The 14286-nt window shown below is 40.5% G+C and overlaps 2 protein-coding genes across 2 annotated transcripts; both read right to left on the bottom strand.

The window, feature by feature from the left end:
• Nucleotides 1-4752: 4752 nt before the first annotated feature.
• LOC308385354 (GTPase IMAP family member 7-like) lies at nt 4753-5454 on the bottom strand (the record flags this gene model as incomplete). Its single annotated transcript, XM_080864211.1, has 1 exon — nt 4753-5454. A coding segment is annotated over one exon (702 nt), but the record flags the coding sequence as incomplete, so codon positions are not given.
• Nucleotides 5455-13139: 7685 nt separating this feature from the next.
• Nucleotides 13140-13970, bottom strand: LOC308385353 (GTPase IMAP family member 7-like; the record flags this gene model as incomplete). The annotated part of the gene is made up of 2 exons (XM_080864210.1): nt 13140-13852; nt 13952-13970. 2 exons carry the CDS (start codon nt 13968-13970, stop codon nt 13140-13142), a joined length of 732 nt encoding a protein of 243 aa, XP_080720336.1.
• Nucleotides 13971-14286: the final 316 nt, after the last annotated feature.

Here is a 14286-nt window from a genome sequence, read left to right as displayed (position 1 = left end):
AATGAACCAGCTGCTAATTAACGAGAGACACCCGGAATGGCTAACCGAAGGTCGGACGGTCCTGATCCCCAAGGACCCCAAGAAGGGACCGGTCCCCTCCAACTACCGACCAATAACCTGCCTCAGTACTACATGGAAGCTCCTGTCAGGCATCATATCGGCTAAGATGAACAGGCACATGGGTCAATACATGAGCGGGACACAGAAAGGAATTGGCAAGAATACCAGAGGCGCAAAACACCAGCTACTGGTAGACAGAACAGTCAGCCGAGACTGCAAGACCAGACTGACCAACCTGTGCACTGCCTGGATTGATTACAAGAAGGCCTATGACTCAATGCCCCACAGCTGGATACTGGAATGCCTAGAATTGTACAAGATCAATGGGAATGGCAAATCAGTTTGCCTTTTTTATTACTTTCCCCTGCCAGCAAATAAAGCTGAGTTTGTTTGTATTTAAACCTGATGCCTGAGTGCCTTCATTTTGCGTCCAACTCCTGCCTGCCACACAGCGACTCATGACAGAATGACGCGACCAGTACATGGACCCAGCAGCACTTGCCCCGTCTGAAGAGCTCAGGGAGGATATAATTTATTCAGTGGATAAATTATGTGACCTGTGGCTGAATCATCCTGGGGAGGAATTTCAGCGTGCTGTAGCGAACCGGCTACAGCGACTGGTTTCTGGTCTCCCCTGGCTTTTGGACTCACTTCACCCACTCATACAGGAGTTTTTCCTTAATGAGCTTCTTCTGCATCCCCCTGTTGCTACCGCTCACCTACCCAACTCGGAGAAAGATGTGCTGCCCAGCCCGCCGGACTTGGAGTTGCCCGGCCCATTGGAGCCATCACCGAGGAGGAAGCGGCGGCCACGCCACCGGCGTGTCACCCCACAGCCGGACGTGTCACCCCACAGCCGGATGTCAAAACAGCCGGCTGTGGTGAGCGAAAAGGACACTTTTTCTCTTTCTTCGGGCCATGGGACTATTTATTCTGGGGCTATATTTTTTGCATCAGCTGCTCAGCCACAGGGTCACTTGGCTGCTCAGCCGTTTGTTCCCGCTGGAGGGTCCGAGGGGCCCGTCCAGCAACCTGCTTCCGCTTGAGGGTCCGAGGAACCGCTTCAGCCGTCTGTTCCCGCTGGAGGGTCCGAGGGACCGCTTCAGCCGTCTGTTCCCGCTGGAGGGTCCGAGGGGCCCGTCCAGCAACCACTTGCGGCTCCCACGCCGTCGCCTGCAGCGCCACCACCTTCGCCTGGTCCAGCCTCCGTGTCTTCAGCTCCGCCTGGTCCAGCCTCCGTGTCTTCGCCTTCGGCGTCGCCTGGTCCTGCCTCCGTGTCTTCGCCTTTGGTGTCGCCTGGTCCTGCCTCGCTCCGTCTAGCTTCGTCTGCGCCTGAGGTCCCCATGCCGTCTGGTCCTGTTCGTCCTGCATGTCCGGTCCGGCCAGCACGTCCTGTCCGGCCTGCTCGTCCTGCATGTCCTGTTCGGCCGATGACTGGACGTCGTTGCCATCATGGACAGCTCCCTGAACTACGCCGCCATCATGGATGGCCCCCTGAACTACGTCGCCGCCGGTGCCTCCTGCCCGGCCACCCTCCTGATCTGTTCCGTCGCCGCCGGTGCTTCCCGCCTCCCCGGCCTCCTGAATTGTTTTCTGGGCTCTTGGGCCGTCAGCCTCCGGGCCGCCCCCCTGAACTTTTCGAGACTGTTGCCTGGGCCTCTGCGCCTTTCGTGGGCTCTTTTGTTTGTTTGCTTTTGGACTGTTCCTGGGCCTCAGTGCTGTTGTTTTGGACTTTGTTCCCTGTGTTTTGGTTTCTGGCTCGTTGTGTTTCATTTGTTTCGTGTCTGCCCTGGTCCCACGTCTCTGTTCCCTCTGTAGTGCCTGTCTGTGTGTCTAAGTTCAGTCTGTGTTATGTTTCCTGTTTTACTTTGAAAGTCCGTGTCTCATGTAAATGCGTCTGGTTGTGTTTCCTTTGTCTCGTTAGGCCTGATTTGCCCAGCTGTGTTTCCCCCCTGTTACTCATTCCCTGATTGCTCCCTCTGTGTATTTAAGCCTTGTGTTTCTCTGTGTCCGTGTCGCGTCGTCCCTCATGCTGTGTGGATCTCCCTGTGTCTCACTGAGTTTTGTTTATGAGTTTCCAGTTTAGTTTAGTTTAGTTTGCCTTTTTTATGACTTTCCCCTGCCAGCAAATAAAGCTGAGTTTGTTTGTGTTTAAACCTCATGCCTGAGTGCCTGCATTTTGCGTCCAACTCCTGCCTGCCACACAGCGACTCATGACAGGCGTAAACACAACATTCAAGATAACAGTTAAAAGTAACGTAACCATAAACAATAGAACAAGAACATCTAAACAGCAACACATGTCCCAAGGCATGATGGGAGACATTTCTGGATGCATTTTTACAATCTAAATATGCATATGTACAAAAAAGTATATTTAAAAAACAAGTAAATTGTTTTTTATTACATTTACAGTGATGTTATGTTATTTTACATTTGACGTGTCAGATCAGTCTACTTATGTAAATGTAATGATATTCTAGAAAAACAGTACACGACTGTAAACTACACAGTAAAATAATTTGACATTACTATTTTTTGGAACAGTGTATAGTAAATAACATTTTTATTAATTCACTTTATTCCATTATTAATGTGCAACTGACTGGTTGACATAAAGTCTGTAGTTACACCTGGACTTGCTGTAGAGGGCAGTCATAAGGAAGAGCTCACTTTGTTATGATCCAGATGCAGTGTGATGTTGTTGGGAATCTTTTTAATTTTCCTAACCTCTGACTTTTAGGTATTTTCATATTTTTAGTTCCAAAACTTTAATTTCATTCACATTTCTCAGTTATTGGGAAACTGTAGAAAATACTCTATTCTGAAAATGGCTACTGAAGGGATTCAAAAATACATCAAATAAACTGGGAACACATACTCGGCCCATGTCTGAGTTAAAAAGTAAGGAAACCAAATACAGCTTTACTGTTTACTGACCAACATTATTTGTCTGCATTCTGATAAATACAACCCCAGTACTATACTCACTGTACATACAGTACATGACGATATTAGTAAGTAATGTAATAACTGAGTAAATGACATATGACACACAAAAAAACCAACACATTGCACGAAACAGGAAGAAGGCAGCTTATTTCCATATATTTTTATACATATGCATAAAATAGCATCATTAAGAAAAAAACATACATGGGCAATTTTGATAGCCATGGTTATGTAGACTGGAAACACCAGGGTCTGGGTGCAGTTCCCCCCTCCAGGGGCAAGAGTACCTAGACCCGGTTCGTAGAGTACGCTTGGGGAGTGTGATTGTGTGTACAGCGTCTCTTTATGTCTGTCTCCACGTTGGTTGAGTGTGGAGTAAGTGCATATGAGAGCATGAGGGTGGGAATGGATGTTTGTGTCTGTGTGTGCCTGTATGTCTGTGTCTATATGTCAGGTTGGGTATCAGACGCCACCTCTCTGGGGACATCTCAGGCCCTCCAAGGTTTGGAGGCCTATCTCCACCCACCACCACTTCCCCTGCCAGTGGCGGACCCCCTCAGACATCGGTGCGTTGGTGGTTCTTTGTGTCTGGGGGTGGGCGTCCGGGTACACACCGGCTCACTCCTTGGCGGCCGCTTATCGGGGCCTGGAGCCTGGGGCTCGCTCGGGCCACTTCGGAGGTGGGGTGCCCCCGGCCTCTCGGCCTGGGGCTCGGTCACTCAGGCACAGCTGGCTGCCGGCGGAGCTCACGGGCACGTCACTGCAACTAACCCTGGCTTCTGCTCCGCGGCTGCTGAGTGAGCCCTCATCTGGGACTCTCCTCAGCTCTTACTGGGACAGTGGCGCAGCTGCCCCTCTGTGGGTCTTCCTTGGTCTCTTGTGTTCTGGGGGCCTCTAGATGTCTGGAGTTTTGATCTCCTCCATACCTTTTTTTTTTTTTTTGTTTGTTTTTTTTTTTTTCTCTCTTCCCCCCCTTCTCACCGTCTCTTCTCCCCTTTGGTTTTCTTTCTTTCTCTCCCCCTCTTTCTTTCATTCTTTCCCCCTGTCCTATCCCACAGTTATGTCCGTCCCGTTTGCAACTGAAAATAAAATAAATTCATAATTATAATAAAGGTCAATCAAATGGACCAATATGGCAAGGCCATGATGATCCACTTGGTAAAATAAATCCGCTTGGCATCTTTCTTGGCCTCAAGACAACAATTCTGATGGCTAAAGATCCAAACGGGACACAAAAAAAAAAAAAAAAAAAAAAAAGAAAGCAGTGTTTTAGAATTAGAAAGAAATGATGACAGCGATGCATTGAAATTATTTATTGAGATATAACATTTAAAAGAATTACACTGAAGCAACAATAAACAATCATTGACAAAATTAAATGCTTTTCACAATATTTTCAGACAAAAATGGCAAAGAAAAGAAAATACATTTCAAACTTCATGCCATCATTTAAAAACAAGTCATTGACTGAAAATATGCATAAAACACACTATTTAAAATAAATTTAACACCAAACCATCAGGGTTGCAAACTCACTACAAATTGGAGCAGATGCAGTAGAGAAAAGCTCGTACTATGATTATTATTTCACTTTATAATGCTTTCCTCTTGAATACCAAAAGATAAAGTTAAATAATGTAGACAGCTGTCTACACTGTAAGTCTGTGTCAGACTAGACTTACAAATGGGTACAGAAACTGTCCTGTTTAGACTAGATTCATCACTATTTATTACAACAATTTAATCTCCATGAAGAACAGTACGAAACATTTTGATACGCTGAAACAGCGACTCAGTGAATTTACACTCATCCACGGCCAATCCCTTACTGTGTGCTTCCTCCACCTGTCTATACATGGCGTTTGTGTAGCGTATGCCTCCATTTGCTGCCACCATGTCATCAATCTTCTTGACCAGCTGCTCCACCTGCTTTCTGTCACTGCTGGTGTTGTCAAAGACGTGGAACCTGTTTCCACAGCTTTCAATGATGTGCTGAAGTCCAAGATCAGCTTCATTTACATACTCCTCTATGGTCATGTCTTCAAGATCGCCGCCACGGGTGAACAGCACAATCATGTGCTGGTTTATCTCTGGGCCAAACAGCTCCTGCAGGGCTTTCACTGAGTTTTTCTCCTCCTTAGTGAATCGACCCACTTGGAAGACCAACAGGAACACATGAGGACCGGGAGAGGAGTCTTCAACACATTTCTTGATTTCTTTTTTGATGAACTCATCTGAATTCGCAACGTCCATGATCCCTGGTGTGTCTACAACACTAACTGACCTGTTACCCATCTGTGCCACACCTTTTTCACAGACCTCGGTCACTGACCCCAGTAAGGGACAAGAGCTGAAATTTGTTTTTCCCAGGATGGTGTTTCCAACAGCGCTCTTACCCACACCAGTTTTCCCAATCATCACAATGCTCAAATCAGGACCTGAAACACAATTCACAATTCACAATTCACTTCACAGGACCTCAAACACAATTCACTACTTTTATTTGATGAAGATTAACTATAAATCTTACATAGTGGAAATGAAGCCATCTTAACTTCACTGTTGTCACTGCGCAGGTGAGAGAGATGAATGTTAAAGCCTCTGTTCAACACAGTGCTTTTATAGCTTTACAGCTGGCATGCCTCTGGCATTTGACAGTGACAGAGCTGTGGGTTCAAACTGGTTCTTCCAGTTTTGGATTTCTGTTTTACCTTTTGGACATTGTTTGAGGGTAAAAGGAAATAATAACTAGTCTTTCCATGGGTAAAGTGATACAGAAGAAGAGTTTATTTATGTGTGCTTTTGCTAATACTAAATCATTTTTAATTCTTCGTTAAAAATATAAATATTTATCAAAATATATTTTTGATCAACACATTCCTACATTATGTAACTGAGTGAAAAAAATCATGTTGAAATCAATATTTGTGTGATGGAGCTGCTGATAAATCATATTAAAGTAAAACATAGAAAAAAGAAGAAAATGCAGCTTATCTCTTCTGCATGAAACTTTTGTACCTGGTCACCATTTCCCCCCCCCTCTTTTTCTTCAACATTACATCTGAGGTGATGTCTAGTCCTACCCATTGTAACATATAATGGGAAATGCCTGCAATACCTCACCCAGGAGGCATCCTTGTCAGATGCCGGAACCACCCCAACTGGTTCCTTATAATGTGGAGGAGTAGCGGCTCGACTCTGAGCCATTCATGGACGGCCGAACTCTTCAACCTATCTCTAAGTTAGAGACCCGCCACCCTTTGGAGAAAGTTCATTTCTGCCATTATTCATTATCTTGAATGTTGTGTTTACGCCGTGGTGCAGCGTCACTGACAGTTGTTGTTTTGTAGAGAGAGTGCTGTACCATGAGTGACTTCTGTTGTGCTGTTGTTGAACCTTGAGGCACATTGTAGCACAGCAAGTGTTTTAATAAAGACCTCCCCCTACCAGCTTGGGGTTAAACAACAATCTCAATCTCTCTCTGTGAGCTTCGTTGTTAAGATTTCTCTGCATGCCACAATGTAAAACATTGCACGGACACACTGTGCTAATTATATATTTTGAAAAAGAAATGTAGAGGTAGGAATTGCAATTAATATAAATAACATGACGCTAAGCATCGGCCAATGAATGTGAACTAACAACACGGTCGCGGGTATGGCTGCGACTGTAGGAAAAAACCCTAATATGAAGGTATTTTACTGTGCATTTTACAGTAATGTTCTGTTCTTCTAGAATATCATTAAAGTTACGTAAATAGACTTTGACTTCACATTTTGAATGTAAATTAACGTTAAATCACTGTAATCACTGTAACCTAAAAAAATCAGTCAGACAACTACAGCTCATTCAGAACTCTGCTGCTCGAGTCCTCACTAAGACCAAAAAAGTGGACCACATCAGTCCAGCTCTGAGGTCCTTACACTGGCTGCCTGTCCGTCAGAGGATAGACTTTAAAGTTCTGATGCTGGCCTATAAAGCTCTGAATGGTTTAGGACCAAAATACATCAGCGACCTCCTGACCCAGCATGAACCATCCAGATCCCTCAGGTCATCTGGATCCGGTCTTTTATCAGTTCCCAGAGTCAGAACCAGACACGGAGAAGCTGCATTCAGCTTTTATGCTCCTTATATCTGGAACAAACTCCCAGAAAGCCTCAGATCAGCTGAAACACTCAGTTTATTTAAATCCAGGTTGAAGACTCACCTGTTCTCAGCTGCATTTGAATAAAGCACCAAATCCACACTTTTAAGCTTAAATTTCAAAACTAACATTTTAACTACTGATTTTATCTGTTTTGATTTTATATACTGTTTTGTTTGTTTGTTTGTTTGTTAATTAGTTAGTTTGTTTTATTTGCTTGTTTTAATCAATTTTAAATCATGCTTTTTATTTGTTTTTGTTTCTAATGTCTCTGTAAAGCACTTTGAATCACCTTGTTGTTGAATTGTGCTATACAAATAAACTTGCCTTGCCTTGCCTAATGTAATACAACATAATTAAATTAAATTAAAATGTATCTGTCTGTACATATGCATATTTAGATTGTTAAAATACAAATGATACAAATGTATCATGATCTCACAAATATCTGTCCGTTATTTGAAAGATCGAATTCAAATGTAATGCTATGGAAAAGTATATAACATGATCCCTATAAGCTTGAGTTGCATCACATAAGTATTATTATCATTGCTAGTTAGGCCGTTCATGGCTCAAGGGTTGGCAGTTCGCCTTGTGATCAAAAGATTGCCGGTTCGCGCCCCGGCTCGGACACTCTCCGTCGTTGTGTCCGTGGTCAAGACTCTTCATCTACCGCCTACTAGTGATGGTGCGATATGGCATCCTCACCTCTGTCAGTCTGTCCCTGGACATCCAATCAATTATTATTCGAACCAACTGTTAACTGTATATTTCTGTACATTTACGTATTATGATTCATATTTCCACATTCAGTGACCTTGTTTATAGGTAATTTCATTGTTTGATCGCGTAAAAATGTTCCTAATTTAATGTCTAAAAGCACTTGGAAAAGGCAGAATCCCATGTCAAATTAGCGCAACAAACTCTATTTTCATTACTGAAAATAACCGTATTTTTATGGGACAGTTATTTTCTGTTATTTCACGGTCGTATTTTGGCGCCCCAGCTGCCGGAAGATTACCATTGTTTTACGATGTTTTTTGTAACAGTGCAGTTATTTATCAAGTGCATTCATTGCTGGTGAATTTAAAGGACAGCGTGTGGTTGAAGAATTTGTCACTTCTAAAATATTCTTTTTACATTTCACCTTCTGGTTTCATCTAAGGCTGTGAACGACAGAATGATCCCAGCATAATGAAGCATATCTGGAATGCATCCAAACAAACTAGTCAATTGTAAATCACTATTAATGAAACTTTTTTGTATGGATAATATCAAGCCAAAACATGCAACCTAAATTCCAGAAAAAATGCGTCGTTCTTAAAGTTTGAGCAACTAAAATACTTGAAAATCACATTATGAATCACATGAATGTTCAAACTAAGAATTTTTTATGCACAAAAATTAAATAAAATTGTATAAAAAAGTAAAATTTCATGGTTTAATCATTTGTTGTGTCATTTACATTCTGTTATAGAGAAAATATTAGGTCATGTGATTTGAAAGTCTTTTAGTTTACATTTTGTTAAAATTCAAAGAATGTCCCAACTTTTCTGGAATTCGTGTTTCACATGATCACATTTGATAGTCATGTTTTGAATGACTATCACTGTGATAAATCATGTTTGTCACAGTGTTTTGTTCTGTTTTTATATAATGGTCTGTAAGACACACATCTGTAGTAATCTGAATGTACATTGTATCACTAATGAGAGTTTCACAACTACAATTGTAAGAGCCAGATAAGAATTATTTGATTGTCTTTAGCTATAAGCCAAAAACACAAAAAATAAAAACAGAAAGTAATCAAAATAGAATATATAAAAAGTTACCTTTTTTAATGAAACTACAAAAAAGTGATTTTTCATGGTAGTTTTTTTATGATAGTTTCACAGACTGCCTATATTTTATTAAATTAAATGAAGACATTAACACACATATTTCAAAACAATACATCGTCTTTCTTACAAACACACATTGCGCCGTGATTCTCTTGTGAGTCATAAAGTTTTGCCACAGGGTGGCAGAACTTCAATACAACCAGAGCACGAATGTCGGTTTTTAGAAAAGAGAACATGATTTTGAATTTTATTTGATGTAAAATTTTAACAAAAAAGTTCTAACGTTTTTTACTTTGTGTCAAGTTTTTAGAAATTTAGACACAGTTTTTGGGAATGTATTTAAATATTTTCAGAAATACCCATACATTCAAAAATATATCACTCTGAAGCTGGTTCCAGTTGTAGATTGTTTTATATTCATAGGTCATGTTAATCAGTTATTTCTGTGAACGTTCAAATTGGGTGGTGTATCACATTTATAGTTAGTAGACATGCTTCAACACATTGGATTTTTCTTCAGGTTTCTAAGATTGTCTTCATCTGAATGGGTAAAGAATATTTAGGGTACAAAAAAACAGTCTACACTGCAAAAACTCTAAACCTAATTCTAAGTAAATAACAGTAATCATACTCATGAGAAAAACATATATGACAAAAGGATTCATTTCGTGTTTTTTTTTCTTCATTTTTCTTATTTGAAAATAACTGGACGGTTCCCTTTTTTTCCTTGTTAGATTTGTTTTGAGGAAACAAATAAAGCACATAGACATATATTTTAAGTACAGAAAGCAACTGGCCAGTCTCTGTCACTAGCATAAAGTCAGATTAGATGTTAGCTAGAAAGCACTAAGATGTAGAAAAAAAAGTGCTTATATGAATTACTGAATGAGGATTTTTTTTAAGCACTACTCAAATAGAGTAGAAAAGTGCATTAAGGCAACCAGTGAATTTATCAGCACACTGGATGTATGATGGTAGAGCGCAATAGTAATCATCTGAAGATGTAGTTCTGTCTCCTTATAAAGATGACTTGGCTGAGCACAAACCACATTTTTGTGATTACTAATGATTCTCTGTTAGAAAATCAGAAAATGTCGTCATAGTGGCTTCAACTGTAACTACTTTAAAAGACACAAATCTTTCTTCCAGCTCCTGAAAACAATAGAATAATTGCTTATTTGTTTTCTGAGTGCTGATGATTGCATTGTTTTCTTTTTGGTGCCTTTTTTTTTTAATTTACATGTTACAAGGAACTTCCTGGTTTTCTCTCTGACCACATGTCTTTAAGAAAAGTATTTCCTCACGAAAACCTTCCTGAATCTTTCTGTATGATTATGAGATTGTCTGTGGGTTTGCACCTACAGTTTACAAGTTTTTTTTCACATCACCAACTTCTGTGACAACTTCCTGTCAAATTTGTTCCATCCTCTCACCAAAATCCTTGTTCCTTTTCAAGAGGCTATGAACGCCCATTAATGATTTTAATCATAGGAAAGTAGTGTTGGACCAAATGTTAAAAGATCACAGCACAACTTCGTGTTGGCTCATTGTGTCCAACAAAAATATCCAGAACACCTCAGATAGATTATTCTCTGAATGAAAAGTATGACAGCGATACTTTTGACTTCTAAAAAGTGGAAAAACTGTTCATAATAGATGATGTTCTTAAGAATCTCAGAATGGTGGCTGTAAAGAAGCCATTCTTAATGAAGGGACACTGGGAGAAAAGGCTGACGGATAACAAGAAATTAGGTCTTAAAGAGTAATTAACCTGAATTTGAAAATTTTGGTTCAAATCATCAACATGTACCGAGGAGCTCTGGAGAGAGGTACTATAGAGAGTTTTTACAGCCATCTGTAAAACAGGGTGTAGGCTCTGTCATGGTTTGGTGTTGGAGATCTTGTCAAATCTGATAAAAAATTTGAAAACAAGAAAAGTAAGTATCTTGATGCATGCTCATTCATCCAAGTAAGGGCATCCCAAAATTCACTTCATCCGGAGGTAACGAAACGTTTCTCCCGCTGAAAACATTACGTCCAGATATACTGAATCAGCTTTTGAGGCAGAAAAGTAAGGTTAGATTTCGATGCACAATGTGATATCATCTGGAAAGAATGTGACTGGCAGTGGCTTAATTCTCTTCATGAGAATGATCTCAAACACACTGACACTGCAATAAAATCATACCTGGCTGGAAAAACACCATGAGTCAAGGTTTGGCCTTCCCAGAGTTTTCTAAATAAAAACATGACATGCTTAGCTTCTAGATCTAATCTGTGGTAAACACAATGACGCAAATCATTAATAAGCAGAGGAAATGTAACAACAGACAAACAGAGACTGCAGCGTGTTGTGCGCTCTGCTGAGAAGGTGATCGGCTGCAGACTCCCATCTCTGCAGGACCTGTACACCTCCAGGACACTGGGGCGTGCAGCTCGGATCTCAGCTGACCCTTCTCACCCTGGACACAGTCTGTTTGACCTGCTCCCCTCAGGCAGGAGGCTCCGGTCCATTCGCACCAGAACCTCTCGCCATAAGAACAGTTTCTTCCCCTCTGCTGTTGGACACATGAACAATAACCATATGACTGTTCCCGCCACTAACACATGACCCTACGCTGTGTTCACTGCATCATTCCATGTTTGCACTGATCACCACCTGCACTCATGTATATATCATGTATATATTTATCTATTTAGCACTTTTAATTCTTATTCTTATTTTTATTTCATGTCTATTTAAGCGTAATTTATGACAGTATGTTTGCACTGAAGCACCGCAGCAATTTCCTAATGTTGTAAACCTGCTCAACATTTGGCAATAAAACCCTTTCTGATTCTGATTCTGATTCTGATACAAAAGTTACTGACGTACATAGATCCAAAAACTCACAGTCTTCCCAAAAAAGAAGATAACTGGGTCAATGCTGGTCAAATACGTAAATGGACAGATAAATATTATCTGTAAGAGACTTTATTCCAGACACAAGTGGATACCCCAGTATAGGTTTCAAATATTTTTTATTGATCTTATACAGTGTATGTTCTGTTTAGAGAGAAGAGGACGATACAACTTACCCACATATGTCTTTTATATATTTCTGGAAAATTATACGTTGTGAATGCCATTAAATATAATTTAACTTCTACATTACCATTACTCACAGTGAGAAAGCTTTGTGGATTTGTTAAAAGTACAATCAACAAAATCAGCGTACATTCTTGTGAAAGGTGAAACTGTTTAAACATAAATGGAGTGAACTCACTTCAGTGGATATTTCATTTAAACCATTTTTTTATTCATACTCACATTTACTTAAAGAAATTAACACTCAAAAAAAAAAGCATTTGGACAGTATTACCGTTGGTGAGAGTAGTCTAAGGTCAGAATACATCAGTAGGATGTCCTTGAGACTATGCCAGTGCGACTTAGTTAACCAGGATCCTTTCCAACACAAAGCTACACTATCATGCCATCTGTGTGCTGTCATGAGACAAACAAAGATGACATAAAATTGGATATGCAATGTGACGTGGAAATACCTGGATGTTAAAACATATATTTAGTAAATAAAGCTGATTCTGATTCAGATTGTGAAAGTGGGGTTTTATACTTAGACATGACTGATGACAGTGATGTATTTAAATTATTTATTTAGGTAAAACATCAAAATGGACAATGTTGAAGCAACAATTAACAATCATGAACCCAAAGGAAATTTTTCTTCACAATAATTTCATTTAAACAACCAGAAAACAGACAAAAAAACAAACAAATAAAATTCAAACTTCTCCTCTTAGAAGTCATAATTCATCATTTCAAAATCACACAAAAATACAAAATACAGTTCAGTTCAGATATCACAAACCACCCTGATTATAAACTCGCTACAAGCTGGAGCAGATGAAGCAGAGACAAGAAACACTTTGAAAGCACAGCTTGTATTATGATTAGTATTTCACTTTAATACAATGTCAAACAATCAGCAACCGATATCTTCATTATTTTTTGTGATAACTCAAATAAAATGATCCTAAACAGCTTTCTACACTGTGTCATTCTAAACAGACTTCATGCTTTCATGTGTATGTACAAAAACTGTCCAGTTCAGTCTAGATCGTGTACTATTTATCACAACAGTTTAATCTCTCCCAAGAAGAATACGAAAAAGTCTGACACGCTTAAGCAGCGGCTCAGTGAACCTATACTGCTGCAGTGTCAATCCCAGTCTGTGTGCTTCCTCCACCTCCTTGTACATGGCGTCTGTGTAGTGTGTGCCTCTATTTTCTGCCATCATGTTATCAATCTTCTTGACCAGCTCCACCACCTGCTTTTTGTCGCTGCTGGTGTTGTCAAAGACGTGGAACCTGTTTCCACAGCTTTCAATGATGTGCTTTAGCCCAGGCTCAGCTTCACGTACGTACTGCTCTATGGTCATGCCTCCAAGATCACCACCACGGGTGAAGAGCACAATCATGTACTTGTTTGCCTCGGGGCCAAACAGCTCCTGCAGGGCTTCCACTGAGTTTTTCTCTTCTTTGGTGAATCGACCCACTTGGATGACCAACAGGAACACATGAGGACCGGGACAGGAGACTTCAACACAACGCACAATTTCTCTTTTGATGAGCTCATCTGATTTTGCAGTGTCCAGGATCCCTGGTGTGTCTACAACACTAACTACTCTATTACCCCACTGAGTCACACCTTTTTGACAGACCTCAGTCACTGACCCAGATAAAGGGCAAGATCTGAAACGTTTGTTTCCCAGGATGGTGTTCCCAACAGCACTCTTGCCCACACCAGTTTTTCCAATCATCACAATCCTCAAATCAGGACCTGAAACACAATTGACTAATTTGATTTAACTCATATACACAAGGGTGTAATAAGAACCTTAGTGAAAACTTTCCAAGGTAACAAACCAACCTAAAGATTAACTTTAGGTCTTACCTGCTGGAAACAAATCCATCTTAATGTCACTGTTGTCACTGCACAGGTGAGAGGGATGAATGATAAAGCTTCTGTTAAACACATCTTTTATTTATAGCTCCACAGAGGACACACCTCCTCCTGTAGCTGACAGGTATAGAGGGCAGCACAGTCTGCACTCACTGCACAGACTGTGCTGCACCTGATTGAAGAGCCACCACTCACAGTGAGTTTTGCTTGTAAACTTTTCTTTGCTTTGTAGCAATAAAATAAAAGGACAGTTATTAAAGGTATTGCAGATAAAAAGAGAAAGAAAACCTTTCTGATTTCATATCACATCACGCTTTATTTTCACA

The sequence above is a fragment of the Rhamphochromis sp. 'chilingali' genome (assembly GCF_963969265.1).
Source record: "Rhamphochromis sp. 'chilingali' genome assembly, chromosome: 18".
NCBI lineage: Eukaryota > Metazoa > Chordata > Actinopteri > Cichliformes > Cichlidae > Rhamphochromis > Rhamphochromis sp. 'chilingali'.
This window is presented reverse-complemented; position numbering and strand designations above follow the sequence as displayed.